The 27,856-nt window shown below is 50.5% G+C and overlaps 1 protein-coding gene and 1 long non-coding RNA gene across 7 annotated transcripts; one reads left to right on the top strand and one right to left on the bottom strand.

The window, feature by feature from the left end:
* The first annotated feature begins 986 nt into the window (after window positions 1-986).
* Window positions 987-23,922, top strand: LOC128791665 (uncharacterized). Of its 2 annotated transcripts, XR_008432111.1 has the most exons (7): window positions 987-1,121; window positions 1,910-1,982; window positions 19,213-19,283; window positions 19,859-19,906; window positions 21,046-21,123; window positions 23,364-23,588; window positions 23,758-23,922. It is a non-coding gene; the product is annotated as an uncharacterized LOC128791665 (long non-coding RNA). The 2 variants fall into 2 exon arrangements; XR_008432110.1 differs by having other exon boundaries at window positions 23,364-23,922.
* PITX3 (paired like homeodomain 3) lies at window positions 4,552-26,334 on the bottom strand. 5 transcript variants are annotated; one of them, XM_053949468.1, is made up of 5 exons: window positions 26,163-26,334; window positions 22,818-22,941; window positions 11,338-11,478; window positions 7,122-7,327; window positions 4,552-6,100 (listed from the first exon to the last, which is right to left on the bottom strand). In XM_053949468.1, exons 3-5 carry the CDS (start codon window positions 11,444-11,446, stop codon window positions 5,537-5,539), a joined length of 879 nt encoding a protein of 292 aa, XP_053805443.1. In that variant the 5' UTR covers window positions 11,447-11,478; window positions 22,818-22,941; window positions 26,163-26,334; the 3' UTR covers window positions 4,552-5,536. The 5 variants fall into 5 exon arrangements, with proteins under 5 accessions (XP_053805443.1, XP_053805442.1, XP_053805446.1 ...); XM_053949467.1 differs by lacking the exon at window positions 26,163-26,334 and adding an exon at window positions 23,915-23,983; XM_053949471.1 differs by lacking the exon at window positions 22,818-22,941.
* Window positions 26,335-27,856: the final 1,522 nt, after the last annotated feature.

Below are 27,856 nucleotides of genomic sequence, written 5' to 3'. Positions count from 1 at the left end.
GTGGCCCCAAAACAGAACCTCAGGAAGCACCGCTAGCAATTGTCCACCACCTGGATTTATCTCCATTCACCACAATTCTCTGGGCCTGGCCAGAGAAAACATTGAAGAAATGGTGTGTTCACAGTTGCTCTTTTTCTACCTAAACTGCCTTACGTGGTCTTGGCAGAGGAGGAGGAATCATTGCTCAGGGGGAAGCCGTGTTCCCTGCTGAAGGTGTCTTTGAGGACCCTTGCACAGCCAGAACAACTTGTCTTAGGGGCCGATGAAGGGGTGTGCGGGGAGAGCAGGATGCCGGGGAGCAGCCCTGCAGCTCTGGCACGGGCCGGGCAGAGGACGCGCTGCAGGCACGGGAGTAGACGGAGCTCCAGATTGCGAGAGCCTGGGAAACCGGGCTGGGGAGTGGGCGGGAGCGAGGGGGGCGGTTTTACCCCGGAGGCCGTATCGGTGTCACGGCGCTGGGGAGCTTTTCCCCGAGGCTCTCTCGGTGTCACGGCTGTGGGGAGGTTTCCCCGAGGCTCTCTGGGTGTCACGGCGCTGGGGAGGTTTCCCCGAGGCTCTCTGGGTGTCACGGCGCTGGGGAGGTTTCCCCGAGGCTCTCTGGGTGTCATGGCTGTGGGGAGGTTTCCCCGAGGCTCTCTGGGTGTCATGGCTGTGGGGAGGTTTCCCCGAGGCTCTCTGGGTGTCACGGCTGTGGGGAGGTTTCCCCGAGGCTCTCTGGGTGTCACGGCTGTGGGGAGGTTTCCCCGGGGCTCTCTGGGTGTCACGGCGCTGGGGAGGTTTCCCCGGGGCTCTCTGGGTGTCACGGCTGTGGGGAGGTTTCCCCGGGGCTCTCTGGGTGTCACGGCGCTGGGGAGGTTTCCCCGGGGCTCTCTGGGTGTCACGGCTGTGGGGAGGTTTCCCCGAGGCCCTCTGCGTCCCGAGGGCGGGAGCGCGGCACTCCCTGCAGCCCGCCGCTAGGCGGCGCCGCCGCCCGCGCTGAGGGCGCAGCCGGCCGGGTCGGGCCGGACCCGCACCGCGGCGGCCCCGGGCCGGAGCGGCGGCTGGGACCGAGAGTAGAGCCGCCCCTCAGGCCTGTGGACCTGTCTGAGCCCAGCTTTCACACGTACTGCAGCGGCCCGGAGGTGCGCGCCCAGGCCGCGCTTCGGGGCTCTATTGGCAGCACGCACCAAGCAAGGGGAGCGGGAACATCCTCGGCTGTGCGAGCGGGACACGAAGCGGGCCCGGTGCCGCGCTGCTTCTGGGCTGAGAGGAGGAACCGAGGGCAGCTGCTGGGGACACCCGGCGGCGGTGCGCTCTATGTGAGCCTTCAGACACAGCTGCGGGCGAGCGGGGAGCACAAGCCGTGCTGGTGGATGGGGGCTAAAGTCTGGCCTTGAATAAGAAAAGTGCAAGGAAGATAGTATTTACACAAACGGGATTTTTTTCAGACCCTCTCGGTGTGGTGAACCTCACACAAAGCAATCCCAGAATTAGTAATTGTTATCTATGAGAATTCCCTTGGAATTCCCCCCTCTTCAAAATCGGGACTGGGGCCAAAAGCCAGGAACTGCTCATAGTTAAATCACCCCTTAAAAAATCATTTTTAAAAAACCTAAACAAAAAACCCCCAAACAAACAGAAAACCCCACCAAAAACCCACAAAAAAGCCCCAAAACCCCACAAAAACAAGCAACCAACCAACCAAACAAAACCCCCAACAACAAAAAACCCACAAAACCAAACCAAAAAACCCCAAACAAACAAACCAAAACAAAACCCAAAAACTCAAACAAACAAACAAACAACTGGATAAAATAATTTCAGTGTATATAAACAGTGGAGATGAACAGGAGCTATGTGGACACAAGATATGCTATGTTCTATCAAGAACAGAATCCGGTCAAAATAATTCAATTTTCCTCTCTGACAGGGTAAGGGCATGGTGACAGAGATCTTCGGCTGCCAGTCAAGTGGCTTTTAAGGAGGATCTATAAAGTATTTGGGTAGGTACAAAACCCACTGGATAATTATACCCAGAGAGTTATCCACAGTTTACTGTTGAGAAGGAAGGGGTCTGTTGAGTGAAATTCAGGGACATCTGTTGTGGGTCTGGTTTTGCTCAGCACTTCCATTAATGATTTGGATGATGGAGGAGAATGTGCACTTGTTAAATATGCAGATTGGGAAGTATCCAACGACAAAGTTATTTGCCTAACAGGTCTCCAGAATAAGTGGGATCCTGCTAAAAATCACATGCTTGGGGTTGCAGTATCAACAAGATACATCTGGGGAGGTACTGGGGGCTTGTGAGAGAGAAGTCCTGGCTAAGGGCTGTAGAATACCTGCTGTGCTTGAGCTGGACCCGAGAGCATGATGTCCGAGTCCTGGCCCGTGGGGAAGAAGCTGAATGTGAGAGGCTGAACTGGCTTAGCTGAACCAGGAAGGCAGGAGGTATTTGTCAGACAGGAGACACCTGCAGAGCGCTCTGCTGCCAGCCTGCTCCATTAGTTATTTGCTGTTGGCCACTTCTGTTTTCTGTAGATTTTAAGGTTTTCCCCATGGTTGTGTCAGTTGTTAGGGTACCATTGTACAAAGTGCTCTCAGCTCAGAGCTGGTGTGTGGTTTGCCATCTGGTCTGGATCCTACATGGTGCAATACCTCTGACTGAAGGAACAGACCCCACCATCTTCTCCATACAGCATGGGAAGGAAAAACTTGAGTCAACTAGCCAGGCTGCAGAGCCACTGGCCACATGTACCAGTTATCTTGTGTGGGTACTGAGTCTGTCCTGCTCAGGAATCAGAGTGGTCTGGAGTAATGTTAATTTAAATGACTGTATGAAAAACCTCAGGCTGAAAAATCAGGACCTAAACTAGGTCTTGACTTTCCCCCACTGGCTCCCAGAGGAGACAATGAGAACCAAGTGCTGGAGCTGGCCTTCTGCTTGTCATAGTTGGACATATCTTTCATCCACTGAATCCTGAAACAGTCAGCAGCCAAGTCTTGTACTGTGTCCCCCAGCCAAAAATCATCTTCTCTGTGGGACAAGTAGAGGACCTCCACAAGCATCAGAGCAGCATAGAGAACCACCAAGCACAGGCTAGAGGTGCAGTGTGTGTGGAAAAGGAGAAGGGGAAAGACCAAGTGTGTAAAGAGATCAGCTCTTCATCAAGGCAATAAGAGAGGATTGTGGCACCCCTGTCTTGGGTTACCAGGGAGAAAAGGTGGACTCTGCTATGAGTTGGACTCAGTGAAGGAGAGGATATTAGAGAGAAGTCCAGGCCCTTCTTTCTTCCCATAGATGGAAGAGTTGTGTCGGAGAAGGGAGTTAAGCACAGTAGCACCAAGATGAAGTGTGTATTTGGTGGAAAGGCTGCTGGGTGACAGCTCCAGCACAGAATGGAGATTAACCACTAAATCTACTTCAACAGCACTTGTGCCCAGCAGCAAGGTAGGATCCAGGTTAAAATGAAACAAATGGTCTGGGATGTACCATGTTTATGTTTTACATGTTTACACTTGATCTTTGAACCCTTTCCACTGGTAGCTGTTTCAGTGCAGAATATTTTGGCTCCCAGAGTTTGGATTAGCTCAGAGCAAGAATAATCTGTTACAGTGAGGATGAGCTGACACTTGTGACTGCTTTCAGCATCTGCTCACAAATACCTTCAGAAGCAACTGAACTGTGGGAGAGGCTTTGGCAAAAACTAAGCAGTTTATGTGCTTGGTTTGTGAGAGACCTCTTACTGTGTCCTAGTGAGGATCCATTCTTAGCAAAGAACTTGCTTTATCCCTGCATGCTGACAACATTGCAGAACATGGGTTATGTCAGATTTGCCTGTCCTGTTCTTCCTGGTAGGACAGTTTGTTGTGAAGATATTTTAGGACTGTTTTTTCTCTCTAAAGAGGAAAATAAAGTATTGGAGTTGTGTTTTCCCTTGGAGCTTGTGCTTGATGAAGGGAAAGGTGATTGCACTGGGTAGAGATGCCCTGCTCCCCTGCTGTATGTGGAGCTTCCTTGGGCCCTCAGAGGGATCTGCTGCCTCCCTCTGCATTGGCTGAAGCAGAAGCTTTTCCAGGTGCCTGTATAGCTTAAGAGGGCCACCTCTGTTTTACAGTTTTCCCAACAGAAGCTGAGCAGAGCAGATGCAGATTGCTGCATCTGGCACCTGCCCTGAGGACCACTGTTCGGAGCCAGAGTGCCTGGGGGCATTCCCCTGCCCTGGGCTGTGGGAGCCCAAAGGCACTGGCTCCATCCAGCACAGTGGAGAAGCCTGAGCCAGAAGAGGCTCAACCTTCCTGCTGCACTGGGTGCATGCAGACAGGGAACACGGAGGGGGCTTGTTTTCCTCTTCCTACTGTGTATGAGGGCTTTTGTTGTTCTGAGAAGCCAGGTGTTTGATATGTAAGTGAGGAACATGAAGTACTCTTCCAAACTTCAGCCTCTACTCCAGCTTGGACTGCCTCATGCTGGTGCTTCTAAGGATGCTCACCTTTACCTGGGCTGCTGGCACTTGATTTCAGAATCTTCAGATGCAGGTTTGTGCTTTCAATAACCACACAAGCAGAAGCTTAAAGGGTTTGTGCCAACTTTTATTATCTTTTTTGGAAATGGGATTTGGGAAAGGGAAGGAGATGTGCAAGGAGGAGCTGATTGTTGCAGATGGGAATGTTTGGGATGTATGCTGGCAGCAGTGTGTCTGACCAAGATGACTGAAGCAGTAAAGCATGACAGCCAGGACACTGCCTCACTGGATGTGCTTCCTTTGCAGGGATTTTGGTTTTAAGGTCTACTGTGTAGGTTATTTCACATCCAAAACAAGAAGGAATATTTTAATGTTTCTATATGTATTTGTATATATACATAAGATAGATATATATATATATACACACATATTTTATATTCTTACAACCCCCAGCTCCTGAAGGTTTCAAGTCTGAAGGGCCATGTGTATATATGCATTATAAAGAGATGATAATTGACTGAGACAAGGCTTCCTTACTGGCTGTATGATAAATAAATGGGCAAGATATCTTTCACTGAAATCTTGCACATGTGCAGAGAATATGGTTTAGCCAAGCACCAACTGGCAATCCCCCTCAAGCTGTCCTGTCTCTGGCTATTTCCTGCAGGGGTGGTGTGAAGCTGCCTGTGCTGTCCCAGGAATTTGGGGGGCTCACCCCTGTGGGGCTTGGAGGGGCAGATTGAAACATACTTGTTTGTGCTTCCCATGGGTCAGGCACCCTGCTTGTTGGGGCTCTATTTCCCCATGGGGCTTCCAGTAGACTCTTTTGGTTTATTTTACCATGGAGGAGAAGGTTTGGTGGGCAAGAAGGGAAGGGGTTTTGAAGGGGAAAGACAGTCAAAATTCACCATACAATAGACAAATCTTCATAAAGGTTCGTCTGCCTGCTCGTTCTTTTCTCTCTTTCTCTCCCTGTCTCCCTCTTATGCTGTTATGTTCACTCATTCTCTGCAGGACATACGCTGTTGTAGGGCTAAAGGTCTCCTTTTGTCAGGCTAAGGTCAAGTCCCTGGTTGGCAGAGGGCAGCCCTTCATACAGGCCTGTCCACGGCGTACTGGCAAGGGCTCAGGTTGGAAGCTGCTGTCTGCACCGCTGGGTAGGTGAAGTTGGCGTGCTGCTTGGCCTTCAGCCGCAGGCTGGCCAGGCTGGAGTTGCACGTGTCCCTGTACATGTAGGGGCTGGCTGTTGAGGCGTAAGGACAGGCACTGGATGAGACAGCAGAGTTGAGGCTCGGGCTGTTCAGATTATTGATGTTTCCCAGGTTGTTGAGGCTTGGGGCCGGTACTCCGGTCACAGCAGTAGGGACCATGGATGAAGGCATGGTCATTGAGGTGATGGAACTGGGTGGGGAGAACATGGGCTGGGAGGAGAGGGGACTGACATTCATGGAGTTGAAGAATGGAAAGCTCTTGGCCGAGAGTGGACTGCTGGCAAGCCCCTTGGTGGCCCAGTTGTTGTAGGAATAGCTGGAATACATGTCATCATAAGGCTGCATCAGTCCATTGAACTGGGCTCCGAAGCTGTTCTTGCACAGTTCGGCCTGTTGGTTCCTCTCTCGTTTCCTCCACTTAGCTCTGCGGTTTTTGAACCAGACCTGCAAGAGAGAGAGAGGGAGGGCATGGGAATTGCTCTGGCTGACCTTGAAAGGGGCCTTGCTCTGGTTTCTTTGCCAAGCAAGACAAGAGCTTGAAGGGCTGGCAATGCTCCCAAGGAGATGAGAGGCTGAGCATCAGGAAAGAGCTGCAGCAAGATATCTGGGCTTCAGAGTCATCTCCCAGCAGAAATCATCAGGAGGTCCTCAGTCAACCAACAGAAACCTAAACCACTGCCATTTCACAACACACAGAATAACCCACCTCACTCAACAAACAGATGCCCTTTCTACAGAAAAAAGAGAGGAAAATACTTGCTGTATTTCCAAGAGACCACATCCAGGAGGAGGGATTAGGGTTGTGTGACTTGGGAGCAAAGTATCTGGGGAATGTGTCTTGAAAACTGCTGAACAAAGGAAATAACTTCTCTTCTTTCGACTTTACCTCAGGACTGGCTTAGAGTGGGGTGTTATAGGTCTGTCTTCTAAGAGGAAAATCTGTTAGTGTTAGAGGGGTTCAAACAGTATAACTTCTAGAGCATGGAAGCTGCTGGAAGGCTATTCATGATGCTGCTAACTCATATTTCTAGTAGCAGAGAGAAGCTCTCACTCCAGCTGGAGCCCTGCCACACCATGCCTGTGACTGCACATTGGTTTGGGAACCCAAAAATATGCCCTCCAGCAAGAGTAAGGCTGGGGACTGATGGTACTGCAAGACAAGGAAAGGTTCTGCTGGGTCGAGGTAGCCAGCAGGCAGGGCTCTGTGGGGAAGAGCCTGGGCTTTGAATCTACCTGTATAATTGCAAGGCGGCTCTGGATGGGGAAGCCACCACCAGCAGGGGGTATGTGTGTGGCAGGACGTGTTAAATCTCAAGGGCAGACCCTAGTGAGGTGTTTCCAAGACAGGGACATTTTCTGGTGCTTCTAATTCCTTCCTTGGTTTGGGGACAGCTTGGTCATGTATCACAGCAGGCTTCTTCCACACAAGCTCAGACCCAGGAAGGTGGAAGGGCTGCAGTCCTACCCGGACTCGTGCCTCTGTCAGGTTGGTCCAGACTGCAATCTCCTCCCTGGTGCTCATGTCTGGATAACGGTTTCTCTGGAAAGTGGCTTCCAGCTCTTGGAGCTGCTGGCTGGTGAAGTGTGTCCTCTGCCTCCGCTGCTTCTTTTTGAGTGAGCCGTCTTCAGGGTTGGAGTCATCTGTCTGGTTTTGCTGGGACTTCTCAGTGTCTGCGTGAGAAACAGAAAGATGGGAGAGATCCTCTGAGTTAACTTTGAGGGCTTGGTTGCACTTGGGGAGCCTATCCTTGGGGCAACAAGTGCACGCTCAGTGAGGAACCCTTCCACTGCAGCCACCAGAAGTGGTCCCATCTCCCTCCCTTGTCCTTGCAAGCAGGCATCCACCCAGCACCAAAACCAGTGCCCCCTCCATGCAGCACAGCTTGCCTTTGTTTAACTGCCATAACAGGTATTAGCTTCCAAGTGACTGGATTTAGATTTTCCAAACTTCCAGTATTTCAGTTTCATTTACAGTTCACATGGGAGACAGTGGCAGAACTTATCCAGATCAGAAGGTTCTTAACCTACTTAAAACTCTCTGCCTAAGGTGTCCTTTAGAAAAACTGAATAGAAAATTGACATTTAGGACACAGCAAAAGATCCAGTCTTGTCTCTGTGGACAAGGGATGAGAAAAGGCAAATTGCAAATTGATGGCAAGCTAGGGTTCTCCAATTAATCAAACCTGAGGAGCACAAATTTTCATTCACCTTCTTGCTCCTTTACATTCTTACTTAACTGCCTATGTTTTGATTTTTAAAAAACAGGGAAAGGCCTCTCTTAGACCTTACCATGGAGCACTCCAGCATCTCCCCGTCTTTCTGCCCCTGCCATCCTCCTGATCCATGGATCCCTCTCCTAGAGGCAGTGTCTTTCATTTCACTGTCCATTAAAGTCTCAAAACTCTCCAGTGTTCATACTGATATCTCACTGAAATCACAGCTCAGCCTCCTTCTGGGCATCAAGTCCATGTCTGCTTGCTGAGCTTTTGGCTGCTGTGGGTGGAGGTGGGCAGCCAGCTGCTTCCCTGTGCCACAGCCCTTTCTGGGGGCTGTGCAAATACAAGCAGGCAAAATGCAAATAGGGGCAGAATGCAAATACAAATATCTCCCATTTAACTGTCCTCTATAGAGTGCCTAACTGCTCAAATTTGGCACTTTCTTTTATACTGGAAGAAAGCTATAGCTTGTGGAAGATGCTCCTGTCTCAGGAACCTGGTGCCACTACCCTCTTCCTATAACAGCCTGTTAATTCAGAAATATTTTCCTTCTGTTCCTGGAAAACTCTCCTTGTACTTGCCTTTCTTCAAGGGGAGCAATGCTGGAGTTGCAGAGAGCATTTGCAGGAGAGGTGCTTGCTCTCCAGGGAGGAAACCCTGGGTGTGGTCAGTGGCTTGCTCCCCACCAGCCGCCTCTGCTTCTATAGCACGTCTGATGCTATCCATCAGCAGGAGTGTGAATGCAAGGACAGTGAGATGGCCATTGCTTACAGCAGCAGGTTATAAGTTGGTTCTTCTGAGCAGGAAGGTGCTATGTCCTGTTCTTAGCATCAGGACCAGTTAGTGTTTCCATCCAGGGCATACTTGTACAAGAACTTTCCCAGCACACTCTTGAAACAAAGACATAGGAATTGAAAAGTGGAATGAAAGAGCTTTGTTATGGTCTTGTGGTACTCTTCTCATTTTCATGAGCATCTTTGTTTTGGATCCCATATTCAGCAGAACTCTTGGAAGCGTGCTCTTAATGTGGATTTTTATAGTGGTTCTTGACAATCAGATTAATCTGATTTCTCTAGCTCAGTGCTCTAAACCAGTATTGGATGCAGAAGATTCCTGCACTATTCATCTCCAAAAGAGATTGAACAGGGAGTGATGCCACCCATCTGAGCTAGTTATTGGGAATGCTCAATACAGATGAACGGGCAACATTTGGTTTGTTTGTTCATCTGCTGAGCCTGGGTTAATTAGGAGCCTGATGCGTACAGGGGATGTGCTCTCACCAAAGTCCCTGACAAATATTCATTTCCGAAGGGGTTGCTGTGAAGTAGGAGGCTATGCCCTTATTGAGAATTCCTGCCCAGGACTGCCCTTCTTCACTCAGGAAGAAACTATACCAAGAGGGAAAGAAAATGGAATGAAGGTACCACTAGTTTATGGGCTACATCTGGGTGAAAGAGATCACAGTGTATCTTGTTTGGTATTTATCTCCTCAACACCCTCTGGTATAGCTACCTTCCATAAATCTTAAGTCTAAGGAGAAGTAGGAATCCCAACTTCGAGCCTTGAAAAATCTCTGCAGTTCATCTTGGTGTTCTCTTTGTTTCCATACCTGCTAGCTGTGTTTCTTTCTGTGTGACAGTCATCTCTTTCCTGCTTCTTCTATAAGCAGGGAATAAGTGTCCTCTGTAAAAGGTGCAGAGTTTTGACTGATTGCAGTGGGGACCCAAACTGTGGCGATACAGGGAAAGAAAGGAGCCTACAGAAAGGATGTTGGGTGCCTTGAATCCATGCTTGAGGAGCACAATATGGGGAGATGTGGGGCAGTTCTTTACCTCCCTCATTCCTTATCCTTGCTCTCCCCTGACCTGTGCTGGCTGATGAAACCTAACAGAAGGGGGTGTCACTAACCATGCCATACAACTGGAGGACACTTGAGATCCCTGAGTGCTGAGCCTAGACAAGCAAGGCTTGTGTTCACTTCCTCTGGATCTCTTACTTGTGTGGATGAATGAAGCAGGGCCAAGGAGAAGTAGGGAGGCTGCTCTCTTGAGGGGAGTCAAGAAATGCCAGAAGTGCAGCCGTGCCCCTATTCCAGGCAGCCCTTGGTAGTCAGCCCTATTCTGCCTGACCCTGCTGATGCATGGCTGCCATCAGCTTCTGCTGCAAAGGCACAAGCTGTCAGCATCTGCACACAGGTAATGTTGACAAGTCACCTCCCAGAACCATTTTATTTCTAGACTGCTTAAGAGAGTGGGGAGTGATGTAGCCAGGCATCCAATGCTTATTGTCACCCCAAAATAGATTGTGGAATAGATCTTGTACACATTCGCCCACTCAGTGAAACGACTGTGGCCATAGCTGGAATTAGCTGCTCATGCCTAATGGAAAGAAAAGTCAGTGCCTAAATTGGCACTTCTACAGCATGCCAGGGTGGGTTCAATAGGGAAGGCTACTTGAATGGAGACACTGCCATGCATCCAAAGCAGCTGACGAGGAGCCACTGAGCTTGGGGATGTGCCCAACTAAGGTACGTGTGCAGTGGGGAATTTGTTGGGTGGATTCTGTGACTCTAGTTATCCCAGCATAACTCCCTTCATGATACTTTCTCTGGGGAATTTTAATCTGCATCATTATGCTTATTAGCTTTTGCATGCGGGTGAGCCTGGAGGCTTTACACGAAGAGCAGCGGGCTGTCCCCGGCCCTCACTCCCTCATGCTGGCACTGGCAGAAGCAGCTTTGCATCGTGGCACATCCAGAATAACAAGGGATGGAGTGGTAACCGGACAGATGTAAAATCCAGAGGAAACCATAGCATTTGGTAGCTGATTTCTGAACAGGTGTGAATGGTGATGTTCCTTATTCAGAGCCTGATAAAGAATTAAGCAGGCTTGGGGTTTGTTCAGCCTTTGGGAATGGTCAGAGGCACAAGTGACGAGAATTTTTCAATTAAAGCAGGAGCAAGACAGTGCTTCCCTTCATCTTAATACCTGCACCTGGAAAGTTCAGCCTAAGGTTTACCTTTACCATGGAAAGTTTAAACCCAAACAATTTAAACAGAGGTAAAAAAAAAAAAAAAAAAAAAAAGCAGTTTAAAATTAGATGTAGCCTTCTGTGCCTTGGATACTTCCTGTGTTGGAAGGAAGTAATCTTGATTGGTCTGTGACTTGACTTGCCTGGCTCTGACCTGCCATGGGCTGTACCCTTGTGAACAGTGGCTTCCTGCAGCCAGGGCCAGATGACCCTGCCACTGGGATGATGTTCTCATCCTCCCAATAGCTGTCATTGCAATATGGACCCTTATGCCTTTCCCCTTCCTGTTGGCACAGCCGTGCTGCTATGGCATTTTTCTGGCTCCCAGTACAATGGGAAACTGTCCCTCTGGGAGCACTACAAGCCACTGGCCACCCAGAGCCAAGGACAAGGATGGGTCAGGGTTTTTCTTGTATCTTGAGCCTTGCACTCACCACTGTGGTCCTGTCCTTTGCAGCTGTGCTCATGTTGAGGAGTTCCAGAGTCTGAGAGAGACAAGGCTGGGCTGCGAGCCTCCGCGTCTGCCAGCAGGTTGAAATCCATGGGGTAGGGATGGGTGGTGGAGAAGGAGGAATCTGAAAAACAGTAGTCACAGGGTGATCAGAGAGATCAATGTGTGTGTGACCTCTCCTCACCACCTCCAGCAAGGACTTGCCTTGAGGAAAGGTCTAGGAAAAGGAAAGGATCCCTATGTGATCCTTGGACACCTCTGAGTTTCTTGGCTGGAAAATGGACATACTGGGCTTTCAGCTGAGTTTCCCTATTAATCAAAGATCATCTAGTGACACTTCTATTTGCAGCCTTCAGAGAAAGAGCCTCCAATTTATAGGTGACATTCAGACTGAAATAGCAACGCCGGGAGCATGCTGTGTAATGGAGATCTGAGGAAGTGGTTCTGGGCGAGCCAAGGGCTGTTAGCACCTTCCCCAGTCATCCTACCTCTCCCATCCTCCCTGCCCAGCTTCCCTCCTCTTTCTCCCTTGTTTCTCCACAAGCTGTCCAAGCCTAAGCAAAGCTATTCAGAGAGCACTACATGCACACATCCCAAAAGAAAAGCATTCCTGTGCCTGGCACTGATAGGAAAGCACATCTGCCTGCACAGCCACTGCTACAAGCAGAGACCCAGACAGTGCAAGTGGACTCCTTTGGGGTACACAAGGACCTCTGGAACCTGAATTAACATGGGAATCACATTTCACACGCCTGGGTGCCTGGGAATGAGTGGTCCTGACTGTAGCAGGAGCTTGCTTCCAGGCCGAGATCATCCTGACTGGAGGCTCCCCCTGTCCCCTCAAGAGACTGGCCTGTGCTGGTGAGCCATCTTCCCTGGCTGAAAGCATCCCAACTGGGAAGCTGTCAGTGCTGCTCCCCATGACTGCAGGAACCACTGTGACTCTTCTGCCATCTCTTTCCACACCTCTCTGTCCCAATTCTTTTCATCATTCACTTCCTTATGGACCCTGCACCCTCCACCTGTATTTCCTAAAGGAGCTCAGCTGAGACCACTTTGTTCTGGACAACATTGGATGCTCATGAAGAGGCAGGCACAAGGCAGTAAGTGTTGCAAGCCTGGCTACATCCCCTTGGAAAGGTGAGCTGGCCATGTGTTAGCTCCTAATCTGAATGTTGGATCATAACCCAGAAAAATGCAGGATGTTTCACTGCCACCGGTGCACAGTTTATGAAGGCTGGATCAATCTGAGGGGACCACAGCAGCTTCTGAAACTTTGGCCACTCCCAGCTGATACCTCACCTTCCTAGCCAGGGATCCTTTTCCTCTAAGACACAACAGCTGATACATTGTGCCAGGATGTGGGACCCCTGGGTTTAGGGAAGTTTGGACCAGGGGTTTGGAACTTTCAAGCTTTAGGTGGAGATCAGTTGTGAAGACTGGATCCTGGGTGGTGAAGGATTGCCCAGCCCCTCAAATCCATGCGTATCAGGGAGGGAATGTGCTGAAGACAGTCTGGACTGTGTTAGTTTTTAGACATGTAAACAAGAGATTAATCACATAGCTGTTGCACCTCATTTGGACGTGGATGACAGTGACTAAGAATGTATTTTCAGAGCTGTCTAAAGCCTCCTTTAGTCCATTTGCACAAGGCTGCTGCCAGGGCCCAGGGCTGATCCCCATACCTGCAGTGTGCTTTCCAGGCTGTGATGAGAGAGAAAGGTGCCATTTCTAATGGTTATTTGGCTGGCTTGTGCAGCAGATTTTGCTCACAAAACCCCTGCAGTTTCCCTTGCTCTTCACTTGGCTTGACCTCCATTCACTGCCTGAGAGGTCCAACGCCTCTCCCAGGTACTGGCGGGACAGTCTCAACACTGACCTCAGTCAGTGCTCTCTGGAAGTAGCACATAACAAACCAGGACCTGGTTCTGGTTTCCCAGACCTTTGCCTTGCTCTAGGCTTCTCCTCTCCTGTGGGAGAGAAGTGTCAGGACTCCGGCTTTGCCATGAGGCTGGTTTCCATTTCCACTTTGTGGCAAGCCTGACCTTTGATGTCTGCTGGCTGTGTTAAGCTCCTGCCAGCAACCAGGCACAGCCCTGTTGCATTCTGCAGTGTGTACATACATGAAGTGATGTGACAGGGGCTGTGTTTTCTTTAATACCTTTGCATGGAGTAGGGGAGTCCATCTGCTGCTGATATTGCCATGGCTTTTAGCATTACTCTCAGAATTATGCAGAAACGCGCAGTGAATTAATTCCACGGATTAAGTCTTGATTAAGATGTGTGTCACTTTGCTGTCTCAGAATTTATTAAGAGCCCTTCTTGAGTCTGCAGCAGATGGAATTTCTGCCCAATGTTTGTAGATGATAATTTCCCCTCTTCTACAGCCATTTGCATATGATTGCATCTGTCAAGCACAATTTCCTCTCTTCTAGAGCTTGACACTGTACTGGACAATTTAAGGAGGAATTCAGATCCTTGCCTTGCTGTAACTCAAGGACAGTATCCTCCTGTGTAGGGGCCTGTTTGCTCTTTTTTCGACATCTTGTATTGCTTTCATCTGTACAGACTAGAGTGAAGACAGGAAAACCAGGGGGGAGTATCTTACATAGGCAAGGTTCAATAGGCTTAAATGACAACAGAAGGTACGAGGCTCAGGAGAACCTAGTCCTGGTATTGAAAATTTATGCCCCATCCTGGGCTGCACCAATGCAGTGGTTGCAAAGTTCATCCAATCTGCTGGACACAACATAGCATGCTTAGCCTGCCTCAGAGATACAGTAGGCACTTAGATTAAAACTGGTTATGAAGGGTGGCCAGTATTCAAGTTTAAACTGGGACTTGTGGCTGAGCACAAGTTTGCTTTGTGAACTGAATTTAAAAGCAGGAGGATTTCAGAGAGAATATGATGTATATATGTAATTGCATAACCTACTGCATGTGCTGTATGTGGAGGCATTAAGGAATGCCTTCTCAGTTTGCTCTGAGCATGTCATGGAGAAGCAAAAGCAAGGAGAGAGAGGGATCTACTCAACATGATTATAAAAGCAGGAAAAGTCTGCAGTTGTGACAGCACGTGAGCTCTGTACCAATGTATTTACTCAAAGGCAACCCCATGCTACTGACACAAAAGGCTGTAAGGTATTCTTCTAGATTATACAGCCCTTTTGGATTTTAAAAAAGGTGCTTTCATCCACATTGGCTAGATCTTGCTGTAGGCAGAGACATTAAAAAAGTCAATGCTAAACCTTCATGGCATTTCTACTAAGTTGTTTGCCCACTGATTCTCAAGGAATCAGTGAAATTGGCATCTCAAAAGTTTTTTTAGATAAAATCAATTTTACCGTCTTCATCTGACTCTTCATCTCACTTTCTTTTAACACAAAAGAACAGTTTCTTTAGGGACAGCTCCTGTACTAGCAACATGCAGCCAGGCTCCTCAGAGGCTTCAGTTTTGTAAAACTAGCCATGGCTCCCAGTCTGCTCCAGCACCCGTAACTCCTTCCACTGATGTGTTATTGCCCCTGAGATAAAGGTTCCTAAACCTGTAACAAACACATCTCTTCTTCCAGTCACTGCCCATGTGTGTGCTCTCCTTGGTGCCCATGTGAACATGCTGTGGCCACCCGTACAAGACCCTCCAGCCAGACAGGGAATTGCCGGCCCTCCTCCATGGGCATGGTGGAGGGCAGGGGAAGAACAATCCTGGCTCTAGGCCTTTTCTCTTTTCAAATGTACCCCCTTTCTATTTCTGTGTCAGCTCCTGACTGCTCAAGCTGGGGACATTTAGGCAGTAGAAGGAGGACATTCCTTCGTGAGGAGGGCAACCTTGCTTACCTGAAAACAGAAACAAGGGTCCCTGTGACCCATCTCCTGGTTCTCAGTAACACACTGCTCCATCATCTGGGAGTAAAGAGGATTTTGCTTGGGTGTTTTTGTCTTTGAAGGGGTGGGAAGGAAACATAGAGGCTGACTTCAAGCCAAGTAAGGATAATTATAGAGGTGGCTTTTGTGATGCGGATCTTGCCCATTGAGAGCTGCCTAGAAACTGACTAGTGTGTGCTGCTCAACTCTCTGCACTGCCATTGGGGAGCAGGCTTCCTGCTGGACCTGCTTTTTGCAGGTTGATCTGGAAGTGAAAAGCTGTCTCTTGCATTGTTTTGATGTTATTTGACTTCACATGGGCATGCAGGGGTGCTTCAGCAAGGACCTGATGCTTCAGGTTCCAAGATACCAGCACAATGACCACTGATGACACAAGGATAGCAGGTAAGCACTAAGCTGGCCTCTCTCAAGCAGATCAGTACAACCCTGTGGATCTGTGAGTTTCCTGCCTCCAGACAGGGCCAGAGTAGCTGAATCTTCTGCTTGGAATTGCTGATCTCCACAAAGAGTTCAGGGTTACCCCTCAGGCTGAACGGTGCTCTGCAATCATTTGGGGGGAAGTGTCCTTTCATTCTTGCATCCCCTGAGGTGAAGATATGATGTTACACTAGATTCTTAGGGTCAGAGCTGTCTCTTCCTGCTCCATCAATCGCAGAAGTCAGACTACTGCTGATTGCTTCACTCCTCCCATGCTCGTGTTCCCTGTGTGCTGGCTTAGTTTTAGTAGAGACAAACATTTGGGCTTCTATTTAAATGTACATTTTCAGGAAGATAATCTGCCTCTGTACTTTGGTCCCCGTGAGGGGCTGAGGCAAGGTAGAACAGGCCCTGCCTCTCCCTCTGCTCCTTGTCAAAGAGGAAGTGATTGGGAGTGTGCCTGTTCTCTTGAGGAAGAGCATTTTGTTCTCTGGATACCTGTGCTTGTTCAGGCAATGGTGCCATCAGAGTGCTTGTGAGCTGGAATTACAAGTGCCACATGAGCACAGCACACAAATCATGCAGCAACCAAGAGTCAGATTCTCTTTGCTGGCCAACACAAGTGCTGCCTTGTGAGGGGCTCTTTCCCCACTGCTAGAAAACAAGAAAGATGGGGTGCAAAATGAGTTAATATTTCTTTCCTTGAGACTATAGAAATATTACTATGGGGAGACCATGGTCACCCACTGCTAAACATCTCCGTGTAGCTTTAAATCTCTAAACTTAATGGAATTGCAGCAGGAACCAAGAGCAACCATTAATCACTGGAAGATAAACAGCAGCGGCCAACTGGTAACCCGGAGTGCAGGGCCATTATGGGACAGGAGAACAAGCTGCCTGCCTCCAAAAACATCAGGCTGTGCACAGCCCCAGGCTGCCTGAGTAGTGGTTTCGGGTGCACACTCAGAAGTGGATCATTGACCTCCAGCAAGGGCTGAGTCACAGGTTATAATAAACTTTATTTCTCGATTTAGTCCCTACAGCTGGGCACTAACCCCTGAGCTCCTGAGTGTGGCTTCGTAGTGGTGTGTGCTGCTTTGAAGAACATGGTTTAGGGGTTTTATTCCTCTCATCAGTAGGAATTGCCAAAGCTCCCTGAGGCACTTAGTGGCTTTGTTGTCAGAGCAAGTTGTCTGGCACTGCCCCACAAATGGACTGGGCCACAGAGCAGTGAGAGCTGTGCATGGTGCCATGGAACTGCAGTAGCCCAGGCACTTGCTGCCAGGCTTCCTGACCACAGCTGGCAGCAAGGACCTGAGAGCTGGCAGCTCTCTGACAAGGGGGTCCAGGTTATTTCTCTTTTTGTGCATGGCTCTAAAGAGAAGTTCCCACTTGCTTCCCTCACATTGACATGAACTTCCAGCTGCAGAGGAGGATGATGGCTGAAACCTCTGCTCTGGGTGGCAGAGGGTTAATAAACCGCCTGTATTCCAGAGGATTATCACAATGGAAATGTCCCAAGGATTGACAGCTCCATACCCATGTCCACAGCAAAAAAAGCCCACAATGGAATGTGTCCTGTTCGCTGATTTGATGGGCTGCGCTGTGTCCCTGTGCTGTGGAAGCGCCCTGATGTCACCATGCCCCATACACAGTGCATCGTTCCCCACAACAGGTGTGTCTGCAATACCCTGGGCTGGTGCAGACCCTGCCAAGCTGAAGCACTGGCTTCTGCAGAGACAGGGTAATGTGCTTGGGCTTGGCTTAAAGCAAGTTCTTTACAATAGTATCTTTGGAACCTCAGTGCCACCCTTGGCATACCTGGATAGTTTCTGAAATGGCACACAAAATTTGGAAATAAATTGCTAATCTTAGCACAAAAGAAAAGCCCTGCCAGACTTTCTGCAAAGTTGGCTTTTTTTCCTCTAAACTAAACATTCATAGTTTTGAATTCTTGTAAGCATTGTGCTTCAGGTCTCACTGTGTCTGGCTGTGTTTCCAGTGTCCCTTGGACACTATGCCTCAGTGGGCTGTTTGGCACCTTGAATCTATCAACCAGGACTAGGATTTTCATTCTGACAGACTGTGCAGTTATATTAATAAGGCCAGGCTTTGTTATGGCTTACTTTGTTTGTTAGGCATCTGGAACAAAATAAATCAGCAAAAACTCAGTTTTGCCCAAACAACTTTCAGTTGCAAAAAGTTGCTGGCATGGTGTGGATTCACCATGCAGGAGTGCTAGGAGTGGCAGCACAGTCTGCAGTTACAGGAAAAGAGAAGTCCTTTAGGGAAATTAATCCCTTTGTTTTGGGGAAGGGAGAAAAAAGGCTGATTTTAGTAAGAAATTCTGTCTGGGAAAATCTTGCAACTGAAATAAAGGATCTGCTAAAGTGGAGTGCCAGCACTGGCCTGGCTGGAACATACTGACTTCGTTCATCTCCACCTGCCCTTACCCACTCCTGCAGCCCCATCAAGCTAGCTGCAAAGCAACTCATGCCACTACTGAGGGATCTGCCTGCATCTGCATGAGAGAAATAGCTGCACAGCCATAGTGTGCAAGGGATAGGGATCTGGTCTTGTGGAGCCAGGAGCAAGATGAGACAATTGCAAGCCAGAATCCCGGGCAGGAACGAGAGGTGCAGGCAGCCTGTCTGCAGCTCAGCTGAACACGCGCTGCTCATGCAGCAGCGAAGGCCCCCAGGGCCTGGCATCAGCAAATCGGTATGTGTTGCTGTATTTAGTTGGGTGATTGTATAAATTTGACTAATTATTCTGGCAGTCAAAGGAAACTGGCCTGATTCCTATGGGGGCAGTGCTTGCAGAAGTGGGGCTGGGTCATTTCGGTATCTCTGTGGTTGTAAAGTTGGCTCATTTTAGGGAGGCCCAGATAGCTCTGTGGCTCCAGCTGCTGTTAGGAGATTTGTATGCAGATGAAGGGCAGTGGATAAATCAGATGTTATCGAAGATGTAAATGATTCTCACAATTAGTAAACACGCTCAAGAAAGTTCATCATCAAGTGGGTAAATACAGGAGGTTGAAGGTTGGGACGGATGCCCTGCCACCAACATGTCACACCACTATGGCTGTCTGACCTCTGTGCACTGTAGGGCTGCCAGTGTCTGCCATCCAGCACCACTTCTGGAAATCCTTTCTGGAGAACTTCAACTTGATCATAAACATTTGTTCTAAGACAGAACTCAGCAAAACCAGCAGGTAGAAAGAAGCTTTTTTGGGGGGAGAGATGGTACTAGATTGTTGTTTTAAAAAACCTGTCAGAGCTCAGCGGTTTGCAGAGCTGCAAAGGGAAAAGGGGTAACTGCCAGGAGTTTTGTGATGGCCCCACCAACCACCATGGCCAACGAGCAGCTCTGTTGGTTAAGGAAACAAGAGCCCAGAAACTGCTGGCTTGCTCCGAGGGATGTGTTGTCTCCGTACAAACCGGCAGTGCTGGAGGGAGCCGATGTCTGCTGTGCTTGGCTGTAAAGTTTCCTGATGATTTTTGTTTTTTTTTTTTTTTTTACCCCCAAGTAATTTGTATTTAAATTTTGTTTAAAGCTCTCTGGCAAGAAGATCCTTGCAGAATGAAGACTGCCGTGAATAAAACAAGTGGATGATCTCAGCTTACAGTATGCCTCCCCTCTTCCTTGCGATACTGCAGCTGGTAGGGCTGGGACAGGAGGAGGGTGGCTCCGGGAGGGATGCTGGAACTTGCTCCCTCCCCACACTCCATCTTTATGGACCTTGCAACATGCCCTGAAGGTCAGCCTGTTTACCCAGACACTGTTTGAAGGGGCCGAGGAAGGCAATTAGCAAACACTACCGGGGCCGATCCCGCAGTGCTTCGCACGAGGCCTGTGCCGGCAGGATCGGGCCCGTGGATCGCCCGCTTTTCCTGTCGTACACCGGCCGCGAAGGTTCTGCGAGTCGGGGCGAGGAGGAAGAAGGGCGGGTGGGGAAGCAGAGAGGGCTAGCAGCCCTTCTCCCGGAGCCTCTTGCCCAGAGGCCCCACTCGAGGCCGTGGCAAAATGTCTCGCTAAATCCAGGGCACAACAGTCGCTGCAAAAGCAAAAGCAAGAGGTTTCACTTTGGGAATCCTGAAATGTGGGAGTGTGCTGCCTAAGGACTGTATACAAAGTCTGCTTCTTTTTTTTTCTTTCCTCCACCCCCCCCCACCACCACCTTTCCCCCGCCAAATCCTCAGTTTTTCCATCTGCTCGAGGCCGCATCCCATGCGGAGGAGCCCTGGGAGGTAAGCAGTTTGGGTGGGTAGGAGAGGAAGCTGCAGAGCCCTAATTACTCAGCTAGTCTGGCCCTCGGGCAATCCCATCAAAGCGGCTTGGAGAGAAAAGGGATGGGGCAGAAGGATGTGAGCCATCTCACAACACTGCTGCCTGGGTCACACCACGTCTCGTCCACGGGCGAGCCTGCTCCGGGGACGGGGCCGTACAGCCGAAAACGCCGCTGCCCGCGCAGACCCTGGCACCCTGCGAGCAGCCTCTGCTGCAGCTCCAGGGCCAGGGAACGGCTTGCAGCTCCCACCCTGGTCTGCATTCGGGCATATCTGAGCGCAGGCACTGGGGCACCGGTATTAAAACCCACCCAACACAAAGTAAGCTGTAAAACCTTTTTAAAAGAAGGGACACGAAAGTCCATATTTTTCATCGCTTTGGTATTTCTCTCTGCTTAGGTATGGATTCATACAGTGGCCGACCTTTATAGCTCGATTAATTTACCTTAACAATCAAATTTTTTTAAATTATCCTACTACATCCAGTCCTCTAAAAACTTTTTTTTTTTTTTGAAGAAAACCTCCATGCATTTACTTTAAAAAAAAAACCAGCTTTAAAATAAATGAAAAAAAAAAAAAAACCAAACAAAAAACAAACCCAAACCCAACTCACAGAACTGGAAGTTGGGATATTGTGGCACCAAAAATAAAACTGATGGAACAAACAGGGAATTTCATGTGGTTTTCATTGTCAAGTCTAAGCTCAGAAACAAACAGGAAATAAAAATGGCTAAAACAAAAAAGATTTCTTTTAAACTCTGTTCAAATCTAAGTGGGGAGCTGCTTTATGTGGGAGGGATTCTATGTTTATTTGCTTTTCAAAAAAAGGAGTAAATAAAAATGTCCACACGCAGACAGGTCAACTTGATTTACCATTAAATCCTCATGTTTCACAATGGTCATTTATAATCAGCTTTTTTAAAAGAAAATTAGACTCATAGAAATGGCAGCATTGCAAAGGAGAGAAAAGGCAATGGGTGGTGGGAAGGCTGCTTCTGTTTTAAATAAGGTTGAGGGGAAGAAGGAATGGAAAGAGAGAGAGGTAGAAGTAACTGCAAACCTCTAGTCATTTGTTTCATTCCATCTTTGTTTTTTTTCAGTTTTTGCAGAGAGCTCGGCAGGTGCTGAGCATTCCAGCCTGTGCCACACCACTGAAGCTCCCCAAGTAGCAATTGAGTGTATGTATTTGAAAAAAATAGCCTATAGGATCAGTGCTATGTGATTTAGAGTGGCATATGTGCTATATTCTCCCAACAGAAGTATTTCTTAGGCTCTCAGGTTTGGGATTGTGAACTTGTTTGATAGGGGTTTACAAACAGGTGTCTCAATCACAGCAGCCCTTATGGTGATTTTTAGGGGTTAATTTAGTGCACACAGGACCCAGGTTCCCCAAGCTGGGGATCTGCTAAGATCCCCAGTAACTGCAGTCCCATTAATGCATCTCAGAACATTTTGAATAGTTGAAAAATCAGAGGGACAAAATGAATATCACTTGCTGCAAATCCAGCTCTGGTTTCCCTCCTCTTTTGTACTATTCAAAGGGGTGTAAATGTTTATTTTCTGATGGAGCTGGGGTTTAGGAGATAGCAAAGAGCATCAGATTGATGGTCAAGGGACAGAGGCTGTATTTCTGACTCAGATCAGGAAATTCTGCCAGAGCTCAGTTTCTCCTCTGCTCAACAGGGATATTTCCCGTCATGCTAAAGCATCCAGAGATCTACGTATAGAAAAGCTAGGAGGCTCCTGAGGAGAGAGATCATAAGGTTCAGCTCTTCATAAATGAGTGTTCCAAAGATGAACCTACACCCTGCAAATCAGTGGGAAATTTCCTGTTTAGGGGTAGAGGATTGGCTCTCTTCCTGAATCTGCTTGGTAATACTCTGACACTGATGGGAAGGGAAGAGAGGGACCTCTCTTGCTCACTCCTCACCTCTTTTTAAAGCCTAATAACAGATATGTTCCTTAGCATCTGCTCTGCTAGATCTCCTAGGTCTTTCCTGAAAAAAAACTTCTCATATTTAATTTTTTTTTTTGCTGAAACCCAGCAGATCTATTGCTAACCATCCCACAGGAACTGCTCTGGCTAGGCTGCCATACCTGTCCTCCTCTGGGGTCAGAGGGAGATGAGGATTCAAGCAAATCCTTTCCCACAGAGGTGACCCCCCTCTTTACTGAGTCTGGCCCTGGTCCCTTGTGCTGCCAAGCTTTCAGGATCAGCCTGTGGACTCCCTTAAATGCCCCAAGGAAGCCCAGAGCTAATAACCAGCTTCATTCAATTCCCAGTCACATTATTATCCAATCTGCCAGAGGCATTAATATTCAGAGGTGAGGCGGGAGGAGGGCAGGGGTGCTGGTGAGGGGGAGCAGCACACAAAGAAGAGGAAGGGAAGTGTGGCGGACTGGCCTCAGAAATATTCCTTCTCCAGCCGTCCGAAACCCCAGCCTATTTCGGCCGGGTTTTGACAATAGAGGGTTTTTCCAACAGCCTCAGCACGAACTTTAATACCAGCTGGTAGAGACTGTTCCCCAGCCAACAGCAAATGCCCAGCCTTGGCACAGCCTAATACCCACCAGCTCCAGAGGCCCACAGCAAGAGGGGGAGCTTTGCCCCCTCTGCTATCAGGCCCTAAGTAAATAGCAATCTCCCATTTTTAAACAGCCAGATAAATAGCTGAGCCTGCTCAGAGACGCCACAGACTCCTGTTTCTGACCCTCCTCCCTCCATGGCACCACAATCTCATCCCATTGCCTTCCTGATGCAGAGCGCACAGCTTGAAACCAGCAATTCTCCCCATCTGGGACTTTGTTCCCAGACCCAGGTACCTCCCCTGTCCCCAAGGCCAGGGCACATGTGCCAGGTCACGAGACAGACCTCATGTCCCCTGCTCATCTCATCTTCCTTTTGGAGCGGTCTCCTAGATCAGGTTTCTGGCTTTTTCTTTTTGGCAGTCTCCAAAGTCAGCCTCACCTCTCAATCTCAAGGTTTTGGGTAGCATCTGACAGAGAGAAGATACAAGGGTTTTTTTGCCAGCTCTCCATAGGGAATATTAACCAATACTTTTGCAATCCAGTCACAATTTGCCGATCTAATAATTGCCTGAATTAAGCCCTTATAGAAATGTAATAGATATTAATTGAGGCTTGCAACAGTTTCTCTGACAAAGATTAATATTGGTTTTTAAACCAGTGCCTTGGACAGGAATATAGGTGGGCTTACATGGGCAGAATCTGGGCTGCAGGTCAGGCAAATCCAAGAACTACAATAACAGCAGGAAAAACTGCCCAGACCCCTCTCCAGGCTGGCACGGAAAGACATCTCTCTGTGAGGTTCCTTATGAGGAGTACTGGGCATGGTGTGACAATTTGCTATTGAAAAATAATTTTTTAAAAATTAAAATCAAACTCTGCTCTTCTTCAGCAGACATTTATGAAAACTGAAAACTGGACATTCCCTCCAGAGCCAGGAGGCAGCCTATTGTCCCTCACAGCGAGGCACCATCAAAGCCTGCACAAACACCTATCCACTTCAGCTCACCGGCAGGCTGAGGGGCTTGGACGTGGTGCCGGGAGCCAGGGAGACACTGATCCCATCACCGAAAAGGTGGTCCTGTCCCTGTCTTGGGAAGATGGGACAGGAACAGAGGTGAGACTCTGAAAGACACCCTCCTGAGCAGTTGCTTCTAGTATCTCCCGAAATTGCAGATGGGAGAGAGCCATTTCATCCCTAGGATCCTGTCTTCCAGGCCAAGGGCCATGTGTGGAAGACCCACAAGTTTGTCTGGGGGATGCCAAATTCCTCTCTTTGCTTTCAGCACTGGACTCCACTTAGATAGTGGACGGGTCGTGCACCCATCAGTCGGAAGTCTGCTTCCCTCCCAGGTGAAATAACGGGGAGGAGATGAGGGATAAGTTTTGATTTCTGCACTGCCAGCTCGAAGCATCAGACGGGTGCGGCAGCCGGGGGCTCACCTCCAGGCTATGCGGGGCACCGGCGTCCTGAAGCAGCGTGCTCCTCTGCGGCTCCCTTGAGGAGCCGAGCTCTGCACCTGGTAACCCGGCGGGCCGGGCGGGGAAGGGCTGCGGAGCCCCGGGAGCTCCGGCCAAGGGACTGCTGTCCCGAGCTGCCTAACCCCCGCGGAGCGGGGGGGAGGGAGGGGTGCTGCGGCAACCCCCGTCAGCGCCTCTGCAGGGCCCTGGCTCGGCCGGGAGGTGGAATCCAGTCCCCTCCCCGCTCGTCCCCTCAGCTGTCCAGCCGCGGGGGCGCCGGGTGAACGGCCGACAGGTGTGCCCTGCTCGGCGGCACCGGGCCCGCCGCCCCCCTCCCTGAGCCCGCTCCAGCAGCTGCGGCGAAGCGCCGGCATCGGCCTCCGCCTCGGTCGCCCTCCCTCGCCGGAGCTGCGGCCAGCCGGGACGCACCCGTTCCTTAGTCCCGCTCCGAGGAGGAGGTCGGGGGAAAGGACAAGGGGATGCCGCACTGGCGGGCTGGCTCTTCCCCCGGAGCGGCACTCGTTGAGCAAGAAATAGACGGGGCAGCGGACAGTACCGGGCTCCGCCGGGAGCCCGCTACCGTTGGCCGGCCTTCCCGGGCACTCAACAGGACGGAGGGACGCCGCTCTGCGCCGTGCCCCCGGCGCCGGGGAGGCGGGAGAGCCCGTGCAAGGGCCCGGAGGCCCGACAGCCGGTTCTGCCCGCAGTAACCCAGCAGCCGCGCTCCTGCAAGGAGGCTCGATGCTCCCGGCAGAGTTGACGCGGGATCAGCGCTCCCTCCCCGCAGCCCGACCCGGTCGGGTCCCTGGAACCCCATCCGCCGGCGCGCCGCAGCCAGCGGCGTCCCGGGGCAGATTCGCTCCGTCCGCCGGGGCCGGCTCGTTTCTCCCCGGCGCTACAGGGAGGTCGGCTCTGCTGTAAACAGGAGCCAGCCCTTACATAAATATCATTTATCCAACTGTCCAAAAGCCGTCGGGCTGCCTTCCTTTTCCCCGGCGACATCTCCCCGCCTCTGCTCCCTGCGCCTCTCTGCCCCGGACCCTGCAGACAGCTGAGTCGCAGCCCGCAACGGCGTTATTTACAGCGAATCCCGGCTAATTTAAACAGTCCCCTGCCCCACTCGCTCGAGTGGAAAATGACTAAGTTTAGCAACGGCGAGAGACTACAGCAGCGCTGGACGGGAAGGGGCCCGCGTCGACCCCGAGGGGGCGGTCGGGGCTGTGGCACCCCGACGGCGGCGAGTAGGGGGTCGCCGGGCCCTACAAGGGCAGAGCAGTGGAAGCGCCGCGCCCCGCTGCCAGGCGGGCAGCGCTCCCGGCAGCGATAGGGGACAGTTCGGCCGCGCACAGCCCCGGGACCCCTTCTGGATGGCAAGGCAGGGCTCTATCCGCCCGCTCTCACCTGGTTGCCGCCCCTAGACACGCGGGAGGCGACGGAAAGCCGACCTCGCGCTGGACTGGGGCTGACCCCGTGCTGTCGAGCAGAGCACACCTAGCCACCCCACCGGGGATGCTCTTACTCTGTGCCAGCATCGAAAAGGTTACGGCCGGCCGGGCTAGTATGAAGGGGCTCAGAGTGAAAGGAGGGGAGAAGGCCGGGGACGGAAAGGCACTTACAGTGGCTCCAGATGCGGGTTCGGCTGAGCGGACTTAATCCTGCGAGAGGAGCGAAGCTGACCGCCGCCCCACGCCCCGAGCTGCTCTGCCGCTATCAGAAAGTAAATTCCCCCGGCTCCCCAGCCACTCTGCGAGTCGCTGCCGGCCCGCGGCTCACGGGGAGGGCGGAGGCGGAGGGCGCCGGCCGACTGCCTCCCATTCACCCTGGCCATTCACTTTATGGCGGGCGGCCGGCGCCCCCCGCCAGCTGCACCGGGCGCCCCGCTCCCGCCCGCCCCATTCCAGCTGCGCGCCCGCCGCCGCCCGCCCCGTCCAGCGCCGTCCGCCCCAGCACCGCCCCCCGCCCGCGCCGCCCAATCGTCCCGCGGCTCATTTACATACGGCCGCAGCTCCGCTCTCCGATTGGTCGAGGAGGGCGGCGGACCGCGCCGTCCCGCGCTGGCCCCGCCCCGTCCCGCGCGCCGCGCAGGGTGCGGGGGCACGTCCCGGGCGCGGCGCTCGGCGCTCCGGCAGCCCCGGTGCGTGGACACGGCGCTCCTGGACGTGTACACCGATCCACTGCGCCTGTCCCCGCACAAACTGCCCGCCTCGCTCAGTGCTTGGCCATCCCGTACCTGGAGCCCGTGCTGAGCATCCGCTCCTCTCAGCACCGGCGCGGCGAGCCTGTTCGGGTTTTGCAGTTCGAGCTAGCAGCCAGACAGAGTTTTTTGGGGGGGGACCAAGTCCGTAGTCAGCTGGAAGCAGCTGGAAGCGTTCCGCTGCACGATGGAGCAGCAGTTGCAGGGCATGCCTAATCACAGGCTAGTCACCGCACGCACTGTTGCGGCTCTAGGCGGTACCGAGAAGAGCTTCTCTGTCAATACTGTGCCGCTCCTACCGGGACACGGAGGCTACCGGCTGTGCGAAAAACACCGCGCTCCAGCCCACTGATGGGTCTTTCGGAGCCCAAATGCTGCTCGTAGTTTAGATTCCAGCCTGGCTTCTACTGAAGTTCACGGCAAAATCCCAGTGCAGGAGTGTAGGGTGCGATCACTCCCTGAAATGTCCCCAAATGCTTGTACCTGCTACAGCAAGCCTTGAACGTGTTGGCACACACATTTTACTCCAACTAAATAGGTCCCCTCTCTCCCAATGCCTACAGGGAGAAGTTTGTAGAAGCCGGGTTTAGCCTCTCTGTCCTGCTCCGGGAACCCAGGGGAGAAGTTTGTCCCTGTCAGACTCTTCTGGAGCTTGATGTGTGATTCTATGGTCTGATTTTCTTGAGGTCATTCTCATGTCAACCTGCTCTCCAATTTATGATGTCAAAGGTCACCCTCAAGCTCTTCCACTGACATATTTTAAAGATTAGGAAATAATGTTGTGAGAATAGTAGTGAATTTTAACCCTGAATGATTTACCAGCCATATTAAAGGAGCCTAATAAATGCAAAACAAGACATAAAGATACACATGGAAAGACAAGTGCACACGAAGCAACACAGGATGTAAAAAGAGGTTGAGCAGACCCAGGCATTATGGATCATTGTTCAAAAACATGCACTGACAAGTTAATTCAGTAGAAATACAGAGAGTTTAAAAGGAATCACAACGTTGACATACTTGTAAGAAATTACCATGGTTTTTTAATGGTAGTAATGCCGGACTTATGTTTGTCTTACTACTCTTTTGCCTGCCAAAAATGACAGAAAACTGGACCACATCTGTTTCTAGCTCAGATTTTAATCCACCCCGGCATAGGTTTGTCTCCATTAAGAGAAGCAGACACAGTGTAACAGCACTAGCACTTTCCACTGGGCAGTCTGTCTCTATCACCACATGCCACAGGGAAGTGGAAAACCGTGCATAAGGTCTGCAGCAATGAAGGGACCTTATTTTCAGTTGCCTCCCTCTCTCTCCAAACCTTTCACCTACAGTAGCCTGCAGCAGTTTGTGCTTACACTTACAAGTAATAATGAAAGAAATGTATTTTTAGCTATTTTTTCTTGGGCACCATGTCACAAATTGGTTCCCTGTGGAGCACAGTGCAAAGACTCTTGGATCAGACGATCCAGGGACCTGCAGAAGGAGTCTGTCATCAAGGCATCCTCAATTCAACTGCTGGACTGACCCCTGAAGGGTGTCTTTGAGAGGGAGGCTCCAGTGCCTGTTGTTGAAATGTAGATCTTGTTGGTTAGTGCCAAGACCTCTTAGCTATAGTGCATCTTGTCCTGCCAGCAGGAGACTTCATTGCTGGGGAAGAGAACAAGAACTTCACATAGGTTTAGGAGACCGATGTCACTATTTTAAATAAAATAAAATAGAAAAGAAAA

The sequence above is a fragment of the Vidua chalybeata genome, chromosome 8 (genome assembly GCF_026979565.1).
Source record: "Vidua chalybeata isolate OUT-0048 chromosome 8, bVidCha1 merged haplotype, whole genome shotgun sequence".
In the NCBI taxonomy this organism is placed as follows: Eukaryota; Metazoa; Chordata; class Aves; order Passeriformes; family Viduidae; genus Vidua; species Vidua chalybeata.
Note: the sequence above shows the minus strand (reverse complement) of the source record. Positions and strands in the feature narration are given on the sequence as shown.

Excerpts from the sequence above, each read along its gene's own strand:
- PITX3 (XM_053949468.1), bottom strand. The coding sequence starts at position 11,446 with ATGGATTTCAACCTGCTGGCAGACGCGGAGGCTCGCAGCCCAGCCTTG. Across the intron at positions 7,328-11,337 it reads CAAAGGACAGGACCACAGTG|ACACTGAGAAGTCCCAGCAA; the intron begins GTGAGTGCAAGG and ends TTTCTCACGCAG. Across the intron at positions 6,101-7,121 it reads TGACAGAGGCACGAGTCCGG|GTCTGGTTCAAAAACCGCAG; the intron begins GTAGGACTGCAG and ends TCTCTCTTGCAG.